At 37.0% G+C, this 22,979-nt stretch overlaps 2 protein-coding genes across 5 annotated transcripts in view; one reads left to right on the top strand and one right to left on the bottom strand.

Annotated features, from left to right (window-relative positions):
- Positions 1-304: 304 nt before the first annotated feature.
- LOC133529642 (uncharacterized) lies at positions 305-11,873 on the bottom strand. Of its 3 annotated transcripts, XM_061867403.1 has the most exons (8): positions 11,578-11,873; positions 11,411-11,496; positions 9,548-9,736; positions 8,329-8,452; positions 6,944-7,134; positions 5,180-6,637; positions 4,619-4,720; positions 305-3,328 (listed from the first exon to the last, which is right to left on the bottom strand). In XM_061867403.1, exons 3-8 carry the CDS (start codon positions 9,728-9,730, stop codon positions 3,206-3,208), a joined length of 2,181 nt encoding a protein of 726 aa, XP_061723387.1. In that variant the 5' UTR covers positions 9,731-9,736; positions 11,411-11,496; positions 11,578-11,873; the 3' UTR covers positions 305-3,205. The 3 variants fall into 3 exon arrangements, with proteins under 3 accessions (XP_061723387.1, XP_061723388.1, XP_061723389.1); XM_061867404.1 differs by lacking the exon at positions 11,411-11,496 and having other exon boundaries at positions 11,536-11,873; XM_061867405.1 differs by lacking the exons at positions 11,411-11,496; positions 11,578-11,873 and adding an exon at positions 10,143-10,456.
- Positions 11,874-12,194: 321 nt separating this feature from the next.
- Positions 12,195-22,979, top strand: part of LOC133529636 (uncharacterized) — a 109,106-nt gene continuing 98,321 nt past the window's right edge. For both annotated transcript variants that reach the window (XM_061867393.1, XM_061867392.1), the window contains exon 1: positions 12,195-12,521. In XM_061867393.1, coding sequence (XP_061723377.1) covers positions 12,395-12,521 — 127 coding nt within the window. In that variant the 5' untranslated portion in view covers positions 12,195-12,394. The remainder of the gene's footprint in view (positions 12,522-22,979) is intronic.

The raw sequence follows: 22,979 nt of genomic DNA, 5'->3' as shown, positions 1-22,979 counted from the left end.
CCTCCTACCGTTCATGCACGCTCCCTATAGGTTTTGCCTAGCAGTGTTATGTGGTAACTTTTGAATTTGGGACAATTTGGCATAAAGAGTGTCGGTTATGATTTTTTTTCGAAATAAATGTATTGAGCAGGAACAAAAATTCTATTTCAACTCGTGTTAATTAAGCCCTGGCCTTCAGCATCGGGCTTAATGAACACGAGTTTATAATTCTTGTACCGCCCGGGGCACACACAATATTTTTAATCGCACTTTAGAATGTACTATTTAATCCTGTTTAAATACTACAGTAAATAAAATAATAGTCTTCGCATGATGAATAATCTTTATTATAGTAAAAGCAACAATTTTATCACAAGAAATTGACCAGATGATTTTTATAGTATTTGGAATTTTAAATCACATATAAACAAGTTTTCAACATTTTACATAGATAATAGATTGAAATCAACAGAAAATTAGCTTTACTTAATTTAAAAATGGCAAGGCACGAATAGCAACAACTTAAATATTATGCTTAAGTTACGAGTTACGACATTACAAACGATTCAACTTACGATACCTATTAGGTTGAACTTACATACTAACGATAGGACATAAAAAAAAACCAAAATCATTCAAGTACACAGTAATTAAGTTTAAACAAATGTGTCGTTTCAACCGAAAAGGGACCACTTTGTCTCATATTAATAAGGGGCAACTGAGGGTCCCACAAAGAGACACTTAGAAATACGTACTCATCCTAACCGATGATACTGACGAGCTGAGAACGCCAGATTTTGTGCATAAGTCGACCATTTTATTACACTTTTTATTCAAATTTTAGAAACTTAATGTTTATTTTACGCAGATTTCTTTCGATCCTAATTGGAGAAAAAAAGTGTCTCGAAATTTTCATACATTTTCAAATCCTTCCATTCAGTTACCGTCATACAAACTACTAAATAAAAATCAAGGGATACTGCTTTTTTAAATCAGCATCGAAAAAGCTCGTGATCCTGAGTATAAACAAAAAACATACAAATTTAAAAAAGGGAAATGTAGTGTAGCTAGTGTACAACTAAAGAGAATTTGAAATAGAGGTGGATTCTTAAAGAAAATTTAGTAGCCACAATAAATTTACTGCCATCTTTTAACACATGATTAAAACTTTTAGAATGCAATTTCCACCTTTTCATTTTGTTCATTTGACTTTGATCCTCATTCTTTCACTGATATGGGATAAATTTGTTAAATATCAAAAAGTTTCTCCATCTAATCTAATAGAGCATAGGCCAAAGATATGAGCTAGTAGATGACGCCACTTTTTGATATTTAACGCTTAACAGTGAAAGAATAAGGATCATAGAAAATGGCGTTCTAAAAGTTTTAATAATGTGTCTAAAGATGGCGGTCACATTTACTGCGGCTAGAGTTTTCTTTGACAATCCACCTCTATTTCAAATTCTATTTGGGACAACTTTAACACATTCACTGATGGGAACCCACCTGGTGGGCGCTCGTGAACTTTGTTCAGATGCCGGACAACCCGCTGGGCGGGTTGTTTTGTACGCAGCTATAGACCACCGGTTTCTGGGGTAGTGCGCCGTTTTTTGTCTGGCAGTGAATGTGTTAAATGAAATGGACCATGTCATACTTATCATAAAAGTGGAATATTCAGATCAGAAATTAACACATTCACTGCCAAGAACACGCTATGTGTATTCGTTTTGTATTGGAAATGCGCTTACTTAATTAACTCCGTGAGGCTCACACATATTATATTAAAATGACACACTCACGTTCCTCCTCCTTGTCATGGATCGAAACTTGTCGAGCAATTTTAGAATTAATCGCCTTGAGTAAGCTCAGAAAACATACAAAAATGCGCTTTTTGCCAGAGATAAGACCCCCATATAGAAAATTTCATCGAAATCTTTAGAGCCGTTTCCTAGATCCCCGAAATATATATATAGAAGAATTGCTCGTTTAAAGGTATAGGATAACTGTGTATTCATTTATTTGTTTTTCCTTATTACTAACAACTACGCGCTACACCAGCCACTGAAACTGACGTGGGTACACGTTGTATATTTTTTATTGTATTTATTTGTATACACGATTTCGGGGTTGGTTTCAAAAGTTGCTCAGTATGACCTATTATACAACGTGTACCACCACCACAATGTGTACTACTCACTTTCAGTGGCTGGTGTAACACGTTGTATAGTCTGTTTCGAAATAAAGATATTTAATACTTGGTTAAACCACGAACGAAATGGAATCTCTTTTGGTCTTATCAAAAATATTAAATCTAGTGTACATTTTAATCACTTATATTACATAACAAAACATAGAAATATCTTAAATATAAAATACTACACTTAACGTTAATCAGTTGCATCGTAAAAAATATTAGCCATTGAAAAATTAAAGGATTTTCGATCCTACATACGGTAATTTGGAACCGGTAATAGAATGCCAGATAAAACAGCTTTTAAACGGATTTCTTTTATTCAATAACCGGTAAATCAAATAAGACTTAACACATAAACCGGTAATTAGTAAGTTTAACCGGTTATTTGAGACACGAGTATTTTTAACTACAAAACATACCGATTCGATCTCTATATGAAACATTATGCAGACGAACTCTGTCAATTTTAAACGGCGCCTTGCAGCATGTGACTAATCATTAGTACCTAACATTTGTTCTATCTCCGGCACGTACAGTCGCCGTCAAATATATCAGAGCGGCCGAGGTCCTCATAAATATCTAAACACGCACTCTAGCGCATTGGTAATAAAGACGTGTTCAGATTATATTTCTGATGGCTACTGTACTCCATTATCTTTTACAGTCAAGGTATAATAGCGATAAGGATAAAGAGCCACCAAAAATATCTATACAGTACCTTAATGTCTAAGCAATATGAACGTGTACACATGTTTTTTGGCGCTTAGTTCTTTTCGATATTTTAGACCTTGACTGTCCAAACTGTGCATCATACTCTAAAGATACAGTAGGAACCAATATCAGGAAGATGTATATTACAGTCTCTAAAATAAATTTCATTTGTAAATAAACCGGTTAAATCTACAGGTTTAACCGGTTAATTGATTTTATCAATTATACGGTATTTAAGTGACAAAACATACCGGGTTATCCATACGTAGTTTTAGAGAGGAACTTCGTCGATCATAATCGGCATCTAACAGTATGACGTGTCTAGTCGTCTCCGAACATCTGCCCCACGAGCATCCTGGTGAAGAAGTCGAGCTGCATGCGCTGGCGCATCCTGTGCTGCGCGATCATCGGCACGTACTCCTGCATGCGCCACGATGCCGACGTCTGGAAAAAACTTATGTGTTACTATACTTTGTCAAGCCAGCTCAGTAGAACACGCGAAGTTCAAAATTTGTATGGGAGGCTGGTTCTATACACCTACATTCTTCAAGTTTGCCGCCTTTTTCAACTAACCAAGCCTGCTATTTTTCAGAGAACCTAGATATACATTTTCAAGCACTAATCGTGTTAAGCACCGGTTCGGTGTAGTCGGTTAAATTGTAGACGGCGCTTTTCTAGATAACATACGCTAAGAGAGAGAGAAGGCAGTTAGCCTCTACATATCTTTAAACCATAACCTTTTAATGATGTTTTTATTGGACACCAGTTGTTTTACAATCGGAGTAATCCAAGACGAAAAATTAGGTCATGTAAAAGCTTACTTTAGAGATTATATAGTCCGTTTTTTTAGCATTAGAATGAAGGTAAGCGGTATTGACGTTTCTTTATATTGAAAAACTCTTTTGAAAAATAAGTCACATCAAGTATGTAACAATTATATGTCATATACGATCATTTAGATTCTTTTGCTTTCATAAGTAATAGTAACTCATTTTTATTCATGATTTTTGTTCATGTCAAGATTGTTTACCCTTTTTTTTATACTACGTCGGTGGCAAACAAGCATACGGCCCGCCAGATGGTAAGCAGTCTCCGTAGCCTATGTATGCCTGCAACTCCAGAGGAGTTACATGCGCGTTGCCGACCCTAAACCCGCCCCCTCCTCGTTGAGCTCTGACAACCTTACTCACCGGCAGGAACACAACACTATGAGTAGGGTCTAGCGTTATTTGGCTGCTGTTTTCTGTAAGGTGGAGGTACATCCCCAGTTGGGCTCTGCTCTAGATCTGGAATGACATCCACTGGCTGTGCCCTACCACACAAAGCGAGATGATATTCACAATGCCCATACCTCTCTTTTGGACGTAGTTTAAGGACGTACCCGGGTCCATAAGCCTACCTTTTTTGTAATGCTAAAAAAACGAACTATAGACTTTCTCGCGCTACTAAGGCCCACTTGGCACCATCCCACTAACCCAGAGTTAGCTGTTAAACCGTTAACCCAGTGTCAAATTGTACTGGTAACCATGGTAACTCCAGGTTTAACCGGTAAACCACGCTTTAGTAGAATGGTACAAGTGGCGCTAAGGGCCACCTGAGGTTACCATGGTTACCAGTACATTTTGACACTGGGTTAACGGTTTAACCGGTTAACCCCAGGTTAGTGGGATGATGCAAGTGGTCCTAAGAGTCATAAATCAGGGACAGATAAAATAAATAAATCTGGAAAGGAACCTTAGCTTGACGGTGCGCCGTACTCTTGAGGTGAGCGTTCATGGTGGCCCAGGTGGCTTCCAGCTGGTTGCAGAATCCGCAGTGGAACAGGTTCGGGCGGATCTGAAATAGTTCACCCGGAGATAAGAGAGGTCAATCGAAAGAAAGTAAAATTTCCCCAAATATTCGTTTATTTGCTTAATATGGCCAACGTGAATAACAAACACGTACTACGTGTCCCTAAATACTAAACGTAGTTATTTTACAGTTATTGCCACGCATCTTTAAAATAAGTTCCTTGTTGACTCAATGGGGTAAACCACTATTAACCGGTATCATTAACCGGTTAAATTTTAATTCTCTAAATTACTACGAACAGTTATTGTGTACTAAAAATAAAAACAACTTCAACCTCCTAGACCAAAAAGCATTGACTTAACTGAATTAAATAACCTCAAGTGGCGGCACCATACAAGAAAAAATAGAACTCGAACGAAACAAAAAAAAGCAACTTCCATTTAAATTTCATTGTAGCTATTATTAGGACGGTGGGACGCTATAGGATAAGTGTATTTTGTATACCTCTCTAATGAATTCCGAATCCTCTGACGAAGCCACCATAGCCTCATTCATCGTCCTCTCATGTTTCGGCGTGTTCTTATGCTTGTCTATCTCCGACATGGCTACATTAACCTCACAAGCCTGGCACCTAAGCGTCGCACCGTTCTTCGTGATCATCAGAAAGCTCAGTATATTCACCACATACTTCTCATTTATCACAATGTCCTTTGAGAACATGTTTTCAACAGTTATAACGTTGTCTATGAAGACATGCGAAGGAGTCATAGTGGGCGCGTTTACTGTTGATTTAACGGTCGTTTTGGCGATTTTGCTTTTGTGTCCTGTTCCGTTTACGTGCTCTCTCATGTTCTTGAGACAAGCCGGTATTTTGGTCACGCAGAGGCGGCAGAATACATTGCTGTTGCCAATGTTGTATGTCAAGTTGTGCTGTTTTGCGAACGCGTCAATTTCATCTAGTTCGCGATTGGAATCTACCGAAGAAGCTCGAGATTCTCTTTTTTCCTGCTTTGGTTTTGGATCGTTCTTGTGAACGGGGGTCGTGAAGAGATTCGTTGAAGATTTCGTTTCACTTCCAGTTGGGAATGGTTTCACCTCTTTTACTTCTTTGGCTTCTTTGGCCGGTTTCTTTTTATGCTCTTCAATATGATCTTTAATCACATCGAAATCGAAGTCGATATTCTTTGAGCATTTTCTGCAGTATGCGCCACTGTCAATTAAATCCAGCTTGATATCATTCTTCTGAAACTCACTCGCGGAATCAGAGATTCTGCTCATATTTTCATTAAGGTCTTCGCCATTTTCGAGTTCGCCATTTTGGTTCTGAGCTTGTCTCTCTTTGTGCATCTTGAGTAAGGTTTGATGATGTCTGCTTTCGATGTGACTTTTAACAGCGCTGTCGTCCATGGCCCAATCGCAGAGGATGCACCATTGCTTCCCGCAGACATCCCTGGTGATATAGTTCACGGCTCCTAAACCTTTGCAAATGTCTCTATCGGTTTTTCCAAGCGCATCCTTGCCTCCTTTTCCTGATTTTTTAACTTCTTGCTTTGCAACTTCAGCCGTCTTCGTATCCTTCTTTTCGTATTCTTTTGCTTCTCCAGACTTCTTTTCAACTTCTGTTTTCGTAGCTTCCTCTTTAGATTCTTTTTCAGGCGATTGCTTTGACTTTTTCTTTGGAGATTCATTTTCAGGAGATTTGCTAGATTTCTCATCCTTAATAGTTTCTTTCTCAGCTGTCTTTTGTGCTTTTTCTTCCTTTACTTCTTTTTCCGAGGATTTATTCGCCAGTTCATTTTTTGCCGTTTCTGTACCATTTTGTTTCTGATTGTTATTTGTTTTGGCAGATACACAGCACTGTTGGTACAGTTTCTTGTGCTCAGCGTCTTCGAAATGCTCCGCCATTGTGTTTTGAGCGCAAACCATGTTGCATGTCAGGCATTGGAATGTGGACTCGTCAACCTAAAAACAATATTTATAAAATTTATATAAATAATAAGGAGAATCCTGCTCTGAAAAACGGATAAAGGTTAATGAAGTGGCAGTTTAAATACCTACCGGTTAGGGAACCGGTTTTCTTCTTAAGGTAGAAATGGATTTTGACGGAGACTTTAATGGAAACTTTAACCAATCGGTGAAAAAGTGATGACTGATGCAAAAGACCAAAAGATAAAGTCATGACTGATGATTATTTGTCTTCAGTAAGTCCATACAATAAATGATGATGACATTAATGTTAATTATGACGAAAGTTTACTATAACATTACCTTTCTATAGACATTATTGTCCGGCCCGATCTCAATCTCCACCAACACTAGATTGAGAGCGTGCCAGGTGTCAGTCTTATGTATCTGTGCGTTGTCGAACTCGGCGTCGCAGACCGCACACGTGTCGTCGATGAGGCCGTGCCACGCGTTCTCGTTGATGAACACGTTATCGAACGCTAGCACGCCGTTGCCTGCAAGAAAACGTTTTTTAATTTACTTTGGATTAAGCAGAAACTTGCAAACGAGCAAAATGTTAACACACTGCCAACGACCCGCAAAATTTTCTGTTCGTGGGCGCTTTTCGCTACATAGAGGGTAAACCACAAAATCCCACTTTAGCGGCAGTACACATAAATAATAAATATCTCGTTAACCTTTTGACCGCCACCGTCGGCTATGACCGACATCTGAAAGACTTGCCAAGGACGCCGACGGCTACAGCCGACAGTTTCGCCAATGCAATAGGGACTAACGCGGGACTCCGTAAAGTTCAATTTCGCTTAAATAATCATGATCGCCTGCGTCCGGCGCACGGCATGTTCCTTCGCCGTCTGGCGTTCAAAAGGTTAACGGTCGGATGGACTTACGTGGCCAGTCATCAAAAATATTTAGTATGTCTGTCCGGCTGTTCCATCAGATTCTATTCTCGTACTCGAATTTCTTAAACGACTCGTCTCGTTTTGTTAGCAGGTTTCATATTTATACGATTTTTTTTTCTGTTCGCAAGGTCTAAAGCTCACAGAGCCATCAGTTTACTTATATAATCATCACTCTTTCTCTCTTCAACGGTCGGATGGACTTGTTGTCGGCGTGCGTGGTTCCACACGGGGCCCACTTTGGCGGCAGCACACATTGACTTGCCTCATCTCGTCAACGGTCCGACTGACTTATTGTCGCGGTCTTACCCTCTCTCCTCAAAGGTTCTACTTTCTACTACTACTTGTCACATTTCAGCTAATTCTGTTAAAATTATGTGAGCAGGTTCGATGTTTTTTTTTTTTGTCAATTAAGTTTCTAGAAAATTTTCAAAATAGCAGAGCTATGGTGGAGCGCTGGTTTACTAGTTGCTCTGTGAGCTGCAGACCTCGCAACTTTAGTTTAAAAAATGTAAAAATAAAAAGTACTTATTTCGTTGAGTAATTATCACAGCAAACTCACAATGGTCTTTAGTGCCATAGATAAAAGCGAAATGACAAAATATAAAATAGCTACCGAACCTGCTTTTTTTCACGAAATATCACGAGAATCGGTTGACAAACGCGACCTGCAGAGGAGAAAATCTGGACATACCAAAGCATTTTGCCCAAACGTACCTTATCTAACGCTCGTTCAATTAAACGGAGACCTTCAGTCACGCTCGGTCAGTAACTCTTAATTAACCTTACCTTGTCTGCTCAACGGTCGGGCGGACTTGTTCTCGCGGTGCGCGGGCTCCGCCACATGGGGACCCACTTTGGCGGCAGTCCGCATGAACACGTTGCAAAATTCGCAGTAGTAGCCTTTCTTGATCTGAAGAGTTTTATTTGATATATGTACATATTTATGCCCTTATTTCATCCTGTTTATTTATATTAAATGTGAAGAAGTATATTCGGAAGAATGACAAACATATATTAATCACAATGTGATGCCACAGCCTATAGATAAATATATACTTATATACATAGAAAACATCCATGACTCAGGAACAAATATCTGTGTGCATCACGCAACTAAATGCCCTTTCCGGGATTCGAACCCGGGACCATCGGCTTCATAGGCAGGGTCACTACCTACTAAGCCAGACCCGGTCGTCACATCGTAATTATTTTTGCTTATCAGTTCCGGACATCTATTATCTTATCATTTTTGCTTATCTAAGTACTTAATGTTTCAAACAAAGAGGTTATTGGTATAATCAGAATCAATAATGCATTAAAACGGAAATATCTACAGAACAGTGACAATCATTTTAAGAATGTTTTCATTTCCATGCATTAGCTTATGTAGTCTATGGAAGAGCATAGGATTGCCATTTTTGACGGCTTTTTCCATGCTATAGTTCGTGTCATCCAGGATGACACGCAGATTTGTCAAATTTAACCTTTAATATTATTATGACATAAGGAGTAAAAGCACGCGGCGTCGTGAATAATTTCTTTGACATCTATAAATTCTAGGACTGGTTGCACCAAGCCATCTGACACATTCACCAGTGACCCGCTGGGTGGGTTCTTTTTTTGTATGCCGTTTTCGCCACAAAGCGGAAGAAATGTATTTATACCGGCTATAATGCATTACAAATGCAATGCATATGAATGCATTATAGAGCTTTGCTTTAAATTGCTTTTTATAAAGTTTGACAGTTTTCTATGAGTTTATTTAAAAATCATCATCATTATGTACATTTTCATAACCATGTATGCTTTGCCCTCATCCAATTGTATCATGCTATCTTGCCAGAATCTAGGCCTAGAATAATGAAACTGATACTGATACTTGGGATAGCTCCAGCTCCAGCAGATCCTGCAGCAAGGACTAGGAGGGGACACTACAAGGGGGAGGCGATGTTGATAATGAAACCTACATTTATAACATAAACATTATAGACATCTAGAAACATACCTTCCTAACACGGTCATCCTTATGCTTGTCCAGAAAGCTAGTTGCATCCAGGTTCTTCTTGTGTATGGGTTTGCCGATGTGTTGGATGGCATCCTCATCACTCCGAAGCTGCGACTCGCAAGCCAAGCAGAAGTAATCGACACATCCCGTTAGTATTGAGTTTTTATTGAATACTGAAGACATGTTCACCTGTGGATATTTTTTTTAATAAAGAACAAATGGAAAAGTTAGTAATACCCTAATTAGACTGCCTAGCATGACTTGCGCTGTCGAGCGTGAGTCCATACTTTAAGTCAAGCTAGATATATGGAGCCATGCGCAAGAATACACTCATGATAGGCCGTCCGGTCTCTATCTCCAAGTCGTGAATTCAGTCTCTCCCTGAAGTCTCACTCCAAATGCATGGCATTGAGTTTTTCTACTTTACCATTTTCCAAAACAGGGATTTTCATTTCAATATAAAAATACAGCAATGATATTTTTACACAATGTTATTACCTATTTAAATTAGATGATGCTTAAAGAAATGAAAATGTTCCATACAAGAATATTAATTGCTGACACTTTTTATTTACAGAAACATAACATAACATACCAAATTTAAAACAGGATTAGGTGACAACACACAACACAACACATCTGTATTATAAACTAAACTAACCTTAAGTATTTTGTCAACATGTAGTAGAACTAATAATATTTAAAAACACATTAAGTAATGAGTCTTGATAAGCACCCACTCAGCCAAAACAGTCCTTTACTGACTCAACAGTTGGTATTTGAGATCATTTATCAACAATGTAATAAGATCATTTAAATATAGACTTTAGTTCTTTGCATTAAGAGCTATGGTTCAACAGGATATTGAGTAAGCTATGCTTTTAGCCTAAACCACATTATGTGTCTTTTTCAAGAAAAAGGTGCTACATTGTTGCTTGCCATAAGAACGCTCTGACAATATATTTGTATACAGATATGAGCAAATTTCGTCCTTATAGTAAGTGACAATGTAGTAACCTTTTGCTTGAAAAGATTTCATATATTTTAGAACATTTTGTTATAATTGAATTTAGAAGTAGAAGTAATTTATTGCGACTGCAATGTGAATGTTTACACTCGTATTGAAAGCTGAGTACCTACTACAATGTCAAGTAACATACTTATTGGGTGTTATTAGGTTAAAGTTTCAAGTGTTACTCTGTTGCTAGGGATTCAAGCCATAAGAAGCAAACACACTTTCCTATTAAGTCAAGCCAATTTTTACTTCACTACAGTTAGGAAAATACTAATATGAATGTAATTAGGATACCTATGTAATCTCTATATTTCAGACTTACCTTCATTGATTTTTCTATTTATTTTTGGGGATATTTTTAGTTTAGAAGCAGCAGTGACTGATGTTGACAATTTATTTATTTAATAAATAAAAATAAAATTTTAGAATGCAGTTTATGCTCTTTTGTCAGTACTTTTAAGGGTTTGAGACATGTTTTATGATTTGGCCATTTCCACTCTGGATAGGTTACTCCCATAGCTGCCCAAAAAAATAGATTCTGGTTTACAGCCAACTGTCCCAGCCCCTCATGGCCCAACGGTAAATATGCCCCAGTCCCCATACTTGCCCTACGGACTCCGGACAATATCGTAGAATTTTCTTTCCACCACACTAAGAGGGAGTAATTAAGGTCTCTGGCCATTTTTATAATTAGATATGTAAGCATGCTTCTAAACCTTGGAGTGAGAGCTAGAGTATACCTTTGTAAAAAATAAATTTTATTTCTCTTGTCCTAGAGAAAATAAATATATTATCTAGAGTAAAAAGGCAGTTATGTATAAATAAATGACTAATAATGTTCTACTCACTTTATTAGCCAGCAAGCCTGACAAAAGCAGAGTTGTACTGTATGTTGCAAAGTATGTACACCACGGGGTTTCTGCTCGAACTAAGCCTGTAAGCCTCAAACATTTCATTTTGTAGATGTACTTACGAATGAATTTGATTTTTTTCATTGGGCGACAATTGCACTTACAGGAATCCCCTTACTTAGATTATTCCTCAAACGAACATAAATTTTAAAACGTTCACTCTTGAAGAAGATTCCTACGCTTCAGTATTTTTATGAATAGTAAGACACAGTTCACATTATAACAAGCTTTTCATTTAAAATGTATTTATTTTAAAACGACAAGGGTAATTTTGAGAAATGGCAATGACAGACATGACAGTTTTAACAAGTTGCCAATTAATATTATAGAATTGTCCGTAATATTTCACATCACAGCACATTTTATTTATTCCAACAAGGATTTTATATATTCAAACAAAAAAACTTATAAAATATAGGAAACATTTTTCAATTTGTTGATAGATCATTTGATCATTTGTTGATAGATGTCATTTAAAATGATGGTTACGTAACTTAAAAATTCCCCGTTTCTCTTTGTATTTAGCAATCTAGCAACACCGAAACCCAACCACCACAGATAAGCTTCTTCGACCAATTTTAAATAGTATTTCACGTACGATATTAAATGATCAAAAATTCAGTTTCACCAACATAACTAAAAGCCAACACTTTGACGTTTTGACCACAGATAGCATACAATGTATTCTTTGACATTGACGTGAGCAAATGTTGTGAAGTGAGGCGAGTGCGTCGCATTGTCTCGTACTGAGTGCGCGTTGAAACGGACAAAGTCACAGTCGAGTTGTTTTTACGAACGTTGTGTCCTGAATTGCTTTGTTAGAACAAAAACTTTATTTTTTTATAATTAAAATGTAATGTTTCATTGATATTTATGGTGTAAATAGTAGCTTTCAGCCCTAATAGTGTTTGGTTCTTAATCATGTCACAAAACACAAAAAGAAGTGCTAAAATGTTTAAGGGTGATGGTTCATGTGTCTGGTGCTTGTATCTTGTGTATTTCCTGATATTACTGGACTTGGCGACGCGCTGCACGGAAGCTTATGGAAGTAAGTCGTTGCTATATTAAAAGCATCGAAAAAAAAACTTTATTTTGAATTTCTTATCAGTAAACATAAACACTAGAAACAGTATGATTTCCATTGATGATCAAACAAATAGCTTAAAAGTATTTCCATTGGGAATAAATAGGTATATATAGCAATACACTTATTGATGTGATTGGTTATCAAATATACTATAACAAGTATAAGTAATCTTTTAAGTATTTTTTTATAATTACTATTGTTATACATCCTTCAAATTTAATATGGTAAATCTAAACTTTATTTTTGTTCTTATTGGATTTATTATGTTATTATTATTTATTAAAACAATTCCGAAACACATAAACAATAATGAATTTGTATGTAAATAAATAACATATCATAGACACTTAGACACCCTATTGGTAGAAGATATGCCTATGTGATATGCTTTCAATAAAGCATCAACTGACAAAAATAGTTTTGTCCTTGGTTGCCCTGCTAGCTTGCAAGAGACAAAGTTCAACAGCCACTGACCTTGGAATCTGGGATAACCAACACAAAACCGAGAGTGTCCTGCTGTCCAGCCATATTTTTTTGGACACATAGGGACTAGACTACTAGAAGCATTCCATGAACTATCCCATACAAATGCATTTTATTTTGTATATTAAATTACTGAGCATTTTTCACATCCATTGTGACAGAAAAAAATGTTGCCCAACTTTAGTTGCCCAGATACCTACAAAGGTCTTCCATTCCATTCTATACTTGCCGCAAAACTAAGTAGAGAGTCAGGTCATAATGCCATCTCTTTCACTCTTGGTTGGTCTTAACAAGGATAAAGAAGATAAAACTATGATCAGAGATGGGCAAAATTTAATTGATTAATGATTAACTATTTAAAATTTTATCGCAAGCAACAAATTAAAAGTGATGATTAATTTTGTTTTAGTTGAAGAGTTGCGATTAACATTAAAGATTGAAATTATACTTGCTGCAAAACTAACTGGCAACTGAGATCATAATGCTATCTCCTTGCAACTAGTATAATTTAAATCTTTATTTTCACACATCAAAATTTTTGTCTTGATAAGTTTTGATGCTTTGGGGCCTAGAGGTTAAGGGCGAACATTAATAGACTGTTTTTTACCTGCAACTTTAATAAAAACAGCTGTACTGTTTGTCTATAATGTATTACAATTATGTGGTCAGTAATTTTGTGTTGCTTCTCTATACATCAAAACACAGTTAAAATTAGAATCAAAACAAATAAAATTAACACAAATCATAATTCATCACAGACTTGCAAGGAATGTGAACCTGTTTATCATACATTCTTATGATAATTGTAATCCTACACAATCTATTGCAATTCTCCGTGAAGCATTACTATGTTAATATGCATATTGATTTAATGATGCACCTCTTTGTATAGTCTACAAAGATAAAATGCAATTTATGCCTCTACTATAAGTGGAAAAACTGTATGCTTAGACCACAGACTTATCATTTCGCTAATACTTTAGACCAGAGGTCACCAAATGGTGTATTGCGGTCTGGATCTGCACCGCCAAGCAATTATTTTTGCTTTCTTCATAAATTCAATTGGAAACGGACCATGGTTTTTTTAAACCTGGAACCCTGAAGAAACTAATCAGTAATCCTTGCTTTAGACTGATATTTAAGATTCATCGCTTTTTTTGTAACTTCAGCCAGGTAGAGCCTGGCTCTATTTAGCCTTGAGATAGTGGCAGCTTACATATTATGATTTATGACAATAATGTACGTATGTCATATCAAATAAAATGTCCGTTTGTCGTCTTTTTATTGATGTAAATCAGTAATACAATAATATTTTTATCGCACTGATGTGGAGCTGCATGCCGCACCGGTGTGTGAGCAAGACATCCTACGCACGCAATAGCTATGTCCCGCTCATCATAAACATCCAATAATGTGAAGACCCTCTTCCCACTTTGCTATAGTTCGTACTATCCACGATGACGCGCAGAATTGTCAAATTTAACTTTTAATAACATGACAATACGACTCAAGGCAGGCGTCAATGACACGATTTATACCTACAGCCATAGCCTACAGCTCTAATACTGCAGTGGTAAATGCAGTGTAATTTTTATTCATACCTAATTGGTACATTGTTTTATTCATACCTAATTAGTAATGTACCAGAGTAAAAGCTCATTATCAAAGGATGTGGAACAGTGGGCCAGCTTCCGTTATTGCGAAGCGCTGTGTCATTGACATGTCCGGAGATATGGCCTGCTGTGTGTCACTGGATGCATTCGTAACTATGAGAAATTATTTACATAAATATGAAATCAGTTTAATCAAAAAATACTTCAGTTAAAACGTAAAATTAGCTTAGTACTTACGCTCTTTTCTTGATGGTCGTATTTTATGTATGTGCGTTCGTAGTACATACGGTAAATACTCATAAAAAAACTATACATACTTATTCAAACGCTACACACTACAAAATACAAACAAACAGACAAGTCCAGCTATGAAAGGAAATATTTAGTATGCCAAAAATCACAAGTAATTATTTTCGTAGCCATCTGTGAGGCCATTACGATTTGTTTTGCGGTTTTTGAACTAAATTGATTTTTTGTTCCTGCTGCATACATTGTTTACGAAAAAAAAATCATAACTCGACACTCTTTATGCCAAATTATCCCAAATTCAAAAGTTACCATAACAATGCTAGACAAAACCTATTTCAATAAAAAAAATTGAAAATAACAACTTGGTTTCTATGTCAATGGGAGCCGAATTTCAGCCCACAGTGCACCGGGAAAACGAAGTTAGGTTCTGTGTTAAAAAGAATTCGGCCTTTGAGAATCGTATACCTATAATTACTTCGCTATAATTAAAATTATCACTAAAACATGGCAAAGAACATACCACTTTCCTAATCGGGCCTTGTAGATAGATTCTCCGTGCTAATAGGCTGACAGTCATATGATATGGCATCAAGTATGTACTCGTTATTATCCTTTGCGGCTGCCAAGTTGAATAACCTTCCTGAATCCTCACAAGTCTCTGACCATAACTTCGCATTGCATACGCAATTCATACGAAAGGAAGTTGTCAGATGTACTGATATGGAGGTGTATAAAAATGGTCAGTTGACAGCATTTCCAATGGTTAATTATATTTCGAAAATGTCGTTATTTGTTTTACAGGGGGTTAAGTTGTTGTTTAACCTCAAAGTTGTTGTTTAAAAATGGAATCTTGAGCGTAGCGAGAGTCTCATCTCACAAGGCATGAACGTAAAAAAAAATGCTACGTAGGCGTACCTTAGGTTTGTCGTAAGTCGTAACAAACGCAACTATAAACGCTCAGTGCAATGGTATCGGTTTTTTGTAATTTATAAATTGCTAATAAAAGTAATAAATAATAACCCGAACCTGAGTATAGTTATTATGAACCACTGAACAGTTTGTTATGCTTTAAGATAATTCATTTTTGTATAAAATCTACTACGGAATGGAGTATCGAGACAACCCTTGCAGGTTTAACGATATAGTAAATAAGCTTAGTTTTTTTTGTAATTACCTAACCAAAAAAAAGCTTCGATTTTATATGTCAAAAAAGACCACCCTATAACAATGATTTTAAACTTCATTTCAAAATGACAGGGTTCCATTTTCCGTAATTTCTGATACAGGACATGAAGACGTTGATAGCCGCAATTTAATAGAAAAGGTTCCACCTCACAAAAATCTGCCAATAAAATTTTAACTTGATGTTATAAATTACTTACGATCCCGTTACCGCATAAGCTTTTCGACGTATGACTGCGTGACGTTTTTATTGCCGTAAAGCCAGGAAATTAGACGGGGACAAAAGATATGGCTCACCGCGCGAAACTTGCGCCGGAAGAATGGTCATTGCGTGGGCTTTTATGGCTCCTCTACACGATGGCCCAGCGTAGGCCAGTCCAAGAAACGCATTTATGCGTTAGAGGGAGCAAGTGATATTGCTATCTCATTCCACTGCATAGCTGCGTCCCTTAGACTGGCGTACGATGGGCCATCGTGTAGAGGAGCCCTTACCTGTTATCTCAGTTGCTCTGAGAATATACTTCTGTTTAAAATGTTTCTCGTCACATCCCTCGCAATATCAATAGCAAAGATACATTGATTGAGTAAGATGCGTAAAATCTAAGACAATTTCATGCTCCGAATTTGACAGGTAAACGAGATGGCGCTGTTTAGTTCCGATTGCCAATTGTTGACGTTTGACAATTTAGAGACCGAAAAACATACGGGCCATACGGCGCAGTACAGCGCCATTTGTTTTGCATGTCAAATTAAGGGGCAAGTTTTTTTCTTAGACTCTCTCTCTCTCTCTCTCTCTCTCTCTGTGTTACAATGAATTCTCCTTAGACTCTCCCTCTCTATTACATACAATAAATTCTCTTTGTCAATAGCTAAAATTATACTGTTATCATTTATGGTATGCAGGGTGACGACTGACGATAACAACTGAAAAGTAAATTAAAATTACACGTTTTCGGGATTTTTTGCTATCGAGCCAATTTTAACCTTTTAAGGTTTTGGTTCGAGTCTGCCCTTTCGAATATAGTCTAGTTTCTATGTGATTTTTTCATGGATATTGCCCTTGATTAAAACCATAACTTTACTACATTTTTGCGTTAAGCACCTCTTACTTAAGGGAAGAGATGCAACACAATGTCAAGGCAAATTCCGTTCAGTGTTAAAACATCAATAACCGAATTTAAACTGTCGTGAGACATACTACAGTCAGACCAAGGCAAGTCTGCAAAGATTTTTTTATAGTAAACGCGGTGCAAGTGTTATTTTGAACGTCAAACTTCTATGAAATTATGACGTATAAATAACACTTGCACTGCGTGTGCTATCAAAATCGTTGCAGATTTGTCTTGGTCTGACTCTAACATTAAACTAATTTTACGGTTTAAACTCACGTGTTTAGTCACTCGCGCGACATATTTCGTTGAGCCTAGGTCTCCTTTCTCTAGCACTTACAGTGAGTTTAAACCGTAAAATTAGTTTAACCTTACAATACTCGTGTAACCGTTTTTCTCCTAAACGCACCGTGTCTCATCGACAACCATATTGCTACAAATACCCGTTTAATTTCGATCTGATGAGTCAAACCGAGTCTAGCACGACATGACAGCCCACATGTTCTAAACTTACGTCCTAAGTGGGCTGGAGTAGAAGCGACGTACGTCTTTAGAAGGCTTGTGTATCTACGACCTTTTGTTCTAGTACACATGATTGGCTTTAAGGACTAATTTCCGGAAAATTATGCTGGAATGTATTGCTGTTGACAGCGGCACTGATTTAGTGGCAATGCATCATGCATTGCGAATAATCAGCAGTTTAGAGTGCTTATTGTCACAAAATCGGATACTTAATTATTAATTCAGGCTTAGTATGAACTAGAGGTTCTATCCGCGACTTCTTCTGCGTGGTATGATGATGATGATTGATAAAAACTATCCTATGTCCTTCCCTGGCCTCAGACTACCTCCATACCAAATTTCATCTAAATCGGTTCAGCGGTTTAAGCGCGACGAGGTAATAGCCAAACAGACTGTAGGGAAGTAGAGATTTTTCCGCTGATCTATCCTTATGGCATATCTACAGGGTGTCGCATTATATGGATCAAACGAAGGCTAATGATAGAGGACCTTAAGAAAGTTAAAAGCTACCACATGGGGACATGTACACTATGGGCTCGAGTAACCCGACAGATTTTAAAGGTGTATTCTTGACCGCATTTACAATACAATACAAATACTCTATATTGCACACCTCAATATAAAAACAATCCAAATAATACAGCACATTAAGAAGAGGTAAACAACAGGCGCATTTAGAGACTAAAATGACAAAACAAGTTTTAATCAAACCTGGTTAAGGCGCGTCCCTACGTGAAATTACGTAAAATGGTCACTTAAATGCCTAAGGCTTGTAAACTATCCAACCAAAAATTCTAGAAAAAAAATATGAACTTGTCATTATTAAACTTATTGTTTCAAAATATAAAAAGTTATGATTCTCCCATATTGGCTGTTATAAAATGTTATATAACATTGTGTGACAGGGACAACATAAGAGAACACTATCAGTAATATCATGTTGTCCCTATCACACGATGTTATATAACATTTTATAACAGCCAATGTGGGAGCACCATTAAATACTTATGCGAAGAGTGGTGAAGAAGGTTTGATGGTGTCTTGACTTATTTTGTAACTGCATTTGCTACTCTAATTCAACCTTATGAAATAATTGTGGTACAAGTACAAAAGTAAGGTTAGCATGTTAGCGTGTAAGCAAATTAAATTCGATGATTTCTCCGAATCCGAAACAATTAATTTTCGCTGGACAAACATTGAGCTCTCATGGTCCTCTGCTATTGGCTTTCGTTTGACACCGTGTATACGGCAAAGTTATTAAGCAGTATTAGTAGAGTACATTTAAAGAACAAGTATTCGCTCGGCAAAGCGAGACACATTAAGATGCCTAACGCGACACGTTACCTATTCAAGTATTCAGCGTCCCGTTCGTATTTGATGACTTCCAGGCCTATAGTCAAACGATGACTATTCCGTTAGGTATTCGAATAACAAACACATTAATAGATAATCATTAATCAGCCAATTGAAAGCCGCCCATAAGTTTAAATAACTTAAAGTATTGTTATATGAATAGATACTTAATAAAGAAACGATTTTTGTTCTTTTAGTTAGCCCGTTATAGTGTCCTACTGCTGGGCGAAGGCCTCTCCCCGTGATATCCACAGCTCTCGTTGTCGTGCTATTTCTGGCCAGTTACGGCAGTTACTGATGAAGACGGGTCACGTTTGCCGCATGCCGCAAGTTAAGCGCGGATGTGCCAGGCCCAGACGGAGATGGCAGGACTTAGAAACCTTCATCAGTTCATAATATATTAATAATTAAAACATATTAGGGTCGGTCGCGGTAGATTTGAGCTGTCCCGCCGAGTTTCTTGCCGGTCCATATTGGGATACCCTCCTCCAATTGAGGGGGGATTTAAATCTTCTCGGGTCAGAGGTGTAGGGTTAGAGCCGGTGTAGCTCTAGCTTTATTTGACGTTCATAAGCGCATTGTAATATGCCTACTTGAATAATAAACTATCTTTATCTGTATAGCAATCAAAAACAGATCTGCAGCCTGTAAGCAAGTAGGTACTACTTAGGCCCAAACTTACTCCATTGGCCTCGAACACTGAATGCCACATGCTAAATATAATCGCCGAAGTATTCATGGTAGGTCGTATGTTACTTTTTACCTCAAAACAGGCCTCATTGCAACCACTAAGACTGCTTACAACTAAGGTCCACAAGTTCACCAATGTTGTTTTTCCACTCGTCGACTGTAATGGTTGAATTAAGATTTCGTATACCAAACTATAATTGCGTACTTTTCATATATGGGTTCCCAACTCAACTATAAGATTCATTTCGATACGCTGTAGTCAACTATAAAAAAATGACGTGCCGGCGCGCTCCTATAGAAAATACTAAACAGGCGAGGGGTCGCGCGGAGTCGCGCTTAGTAATTTTTGTCTTATACTGTCTGATACTTACCAGTTTTATCGGAGTTTTTTCTGCCATTTAATATTTTGTCTTAGATCTACGACATTGAAATAATAGTCACACTGATTGCTTTTCTATGGTTGACTGAGACTATGGACTATGGATTAACACACATTACTTTTATCCCGAAAAATCTTACATACAAATTAGGTAAAAGTTTGAACGAAAATGCAACCAACGAGTTCTTCGCGAAGCCGCAGGCTTGCCAAAGTTGCCAATAATTTTGTATACTCCATAGTACTGTAAAGGGATACGGTCTATCTGAGGTGGGGAATGTAAACACTCGAGGTAGATTTCTGATAATATATAATAATATTTTTTACTTCAAAACTAATCACAGAAATATTAACTAACTCAGATGCTTGCCTCTTTCAGAATGAAAGAATGAAATCGCCTGCAGATCTTTATTCCTTCAGCAGGGCGATAGTTCTGAATTCAAATAATCGTTGCCAGTTATCTATCTCAAGACTGTGAAGGTTTCCAACCTTCACATATCTCGCCTCCTCGGGTGAAAGTCCTGAGCTTTGCACCATATTTTTCTACTATTTTGTGCACCAGTTTCGATGTAAACGCAGAGTTTTTAAAATAGATTATTATATATTATCAGAAATCTCGTCGTTCGTCGTTGAAACATGGAATCGTTGCCAGTTATCTATCACGAGAATGTGAAGGTTTCCAACCTCCACAGTACCTAGGGTATGAAATGTCCAATGTAAAATTAAGAGGCTGTCAACAATGTCCTTGAAATTGATGTTACTTAAACAGTTTTTTAAGAAAGACTATTTGTTTTAGTCAAGTAAGAAAAATATATGTTCATATTAATTATATTTCAAAGACCGTGGTTGTACTCGATTCGATACATGATTGAACGAAATCGGCTCGATAGAAAATAATTGTAAAATCACAATTAAACGGTTTTATGTTTTGGGTCTGCAATTAAAATCACAATTTCAAAACATTTATATCTAAACCGCTGTTGAGTAAAATATTACACTAATAATCCACTTTTTTTTATTTAAATATTTTTCTTATTATTCCCTTGCCCAGGCCCAGTAACATGCGACAGTGCTATCTCATTTACTCCGATACAAATAGACAGTGTGCGCGCATTAGGTATTGACAGCCTCTTAACCCTAAATGGCTCAACAATTAGAGTCCATGACTGTACCTCGGATGTTGTAATTGCCTCCCTTTTGCATACAATCATTTATTTCCTCTATGAATCATGGCTTCCGATTGGCCAACAATTGTTTTTATGGCTGATTCATTATGCACTTGCCAATATGTGGTATGTAGACATGTTTTTTTTAGTGATCTGCGACTGTAGCACGGTCGAATTTTTACCACTTGTCATTATGGCTGTCACGTTCTAACAAGTATGTAAGCTGGAAAGTGACAAGCATAGTGACAAGTCATAAAAATGCGACCGTGTTACAGCCCCTGCAGTTTTTTTTTACTTATTGGTTGATTCCATTTTTTATATCCTGCTCTAAAACCGATATTAGGTATGGTACGGACTTTAATTGTTAAGCCATTGAAATTGCAAGACATTAGTGTCAATGGCGTAAGCGTAATCCTTGAAAATTTACATGGCTTCACTGCATTGTATTGTGGAAGTGAGACAGAAAGTACGCCGTTGTCCATAAGTTTTTTATTAAGTACGCGGTGGTAAGTACCTTTTGGTTTTTACTTAATGGTCACATGTATGGAACTAGCGAAGTATCAGAATTACATTGTTTACATTTCCTAAGTATGTGTTTTTATTTGGCAACGTTCCATTTCTTGAGTAGTGAACGGACTTGAACTGAGTGCTATGTATATAGATAGGTAGATAGATAGGTATCTGAAGTTCGTCTATAAAGCTTACTTTGTACTGATTTTGCAGCTACAAAGTGAGACGGTGACATTATAAGCGTTATATTTTCATAGAAATTTCACTTGGTTCGACTCAGCAGTCTAACTAAAACTATGAGGAGACGTAATATACATAGTTTGAAGTGACACCCGCGTCGGTTTTTTCAAATGCATCATCGAATTCTAAAAACAAAACGCGTCCGACATCCGTTGTGACTACGTCACATGTGCGTGTAATGTATTCTTTTGTTTATTTTTTAACGTAGCTTTATATTTATTAGTCGCCAGGAACTTTTATGAGCGTAGCACGGTGACTGATGCACTATCCTGAGTTATAGTTGCATTTCATGAATGTTGTAGAAGTGGTACAATCGAAATTATACGTTAATTGGATATCGATAGGAGTCAAAGTCAGCGCTCACATCAATGTCGCTTGAGACTGTTTTTATTCGGTGATGTTATAGTCGAATCGTAAATGTCGTCTCGTGGTCGTATCGTAGATATGTTGATGTTTTTATCAAGTCCAAGCGTTTTCGTTCTTTTTGCTCATGTATTAGAATTCATTTTTGATTAAACCATGCTTCGTGAAATATCTAAATAATGTAATAAGTGCATTGATAACACGAAGAAGCTTTAAATGTTTGGATTGAAACATCAAAAAAAAAGTGGTATTATAGGGTTAATTTAAATACCTCAGTGTGAATATGGAATGAATTCCAGCCCCTATTCTAAAACACGAATATACATAGTAAAGCGTCCGTGAGCTACAGTAACTATTTGCCATCAGGCAGGCTTCTGCTCGATTGCTTTTGCTACTGGCGCAAGTAAGGTATAGTTGAGTGAACGCTTTTTTCAGAGAACTGGATAATTCAGTACTAAATCACGAGGAACGTACGATTAATACGAATTTACATAATATAAGGTAAATACGATTTTACTAGAATAAAAAAATGTGTCTGCCCCTGGCAAAACGTCCCACTTTGT

Source organism: Cydia pomonella, chromosome 21 (assembly GCF_033807575.1).
Source record: "Cydia pomonella isolate Wapato2018A chromosome 21, ilCydPomo1, whole genome shotgun sequence".
NCBI classification, from domain to species: Eukaryota; Metazoa; Arthropoda; class Insecta; order Lepidoptera; family Tortricidae; genus Cydia; species Cydia pomonella.
This window is presented reverse-complemented; position numbering and strand designations above follow the sequence as displayed.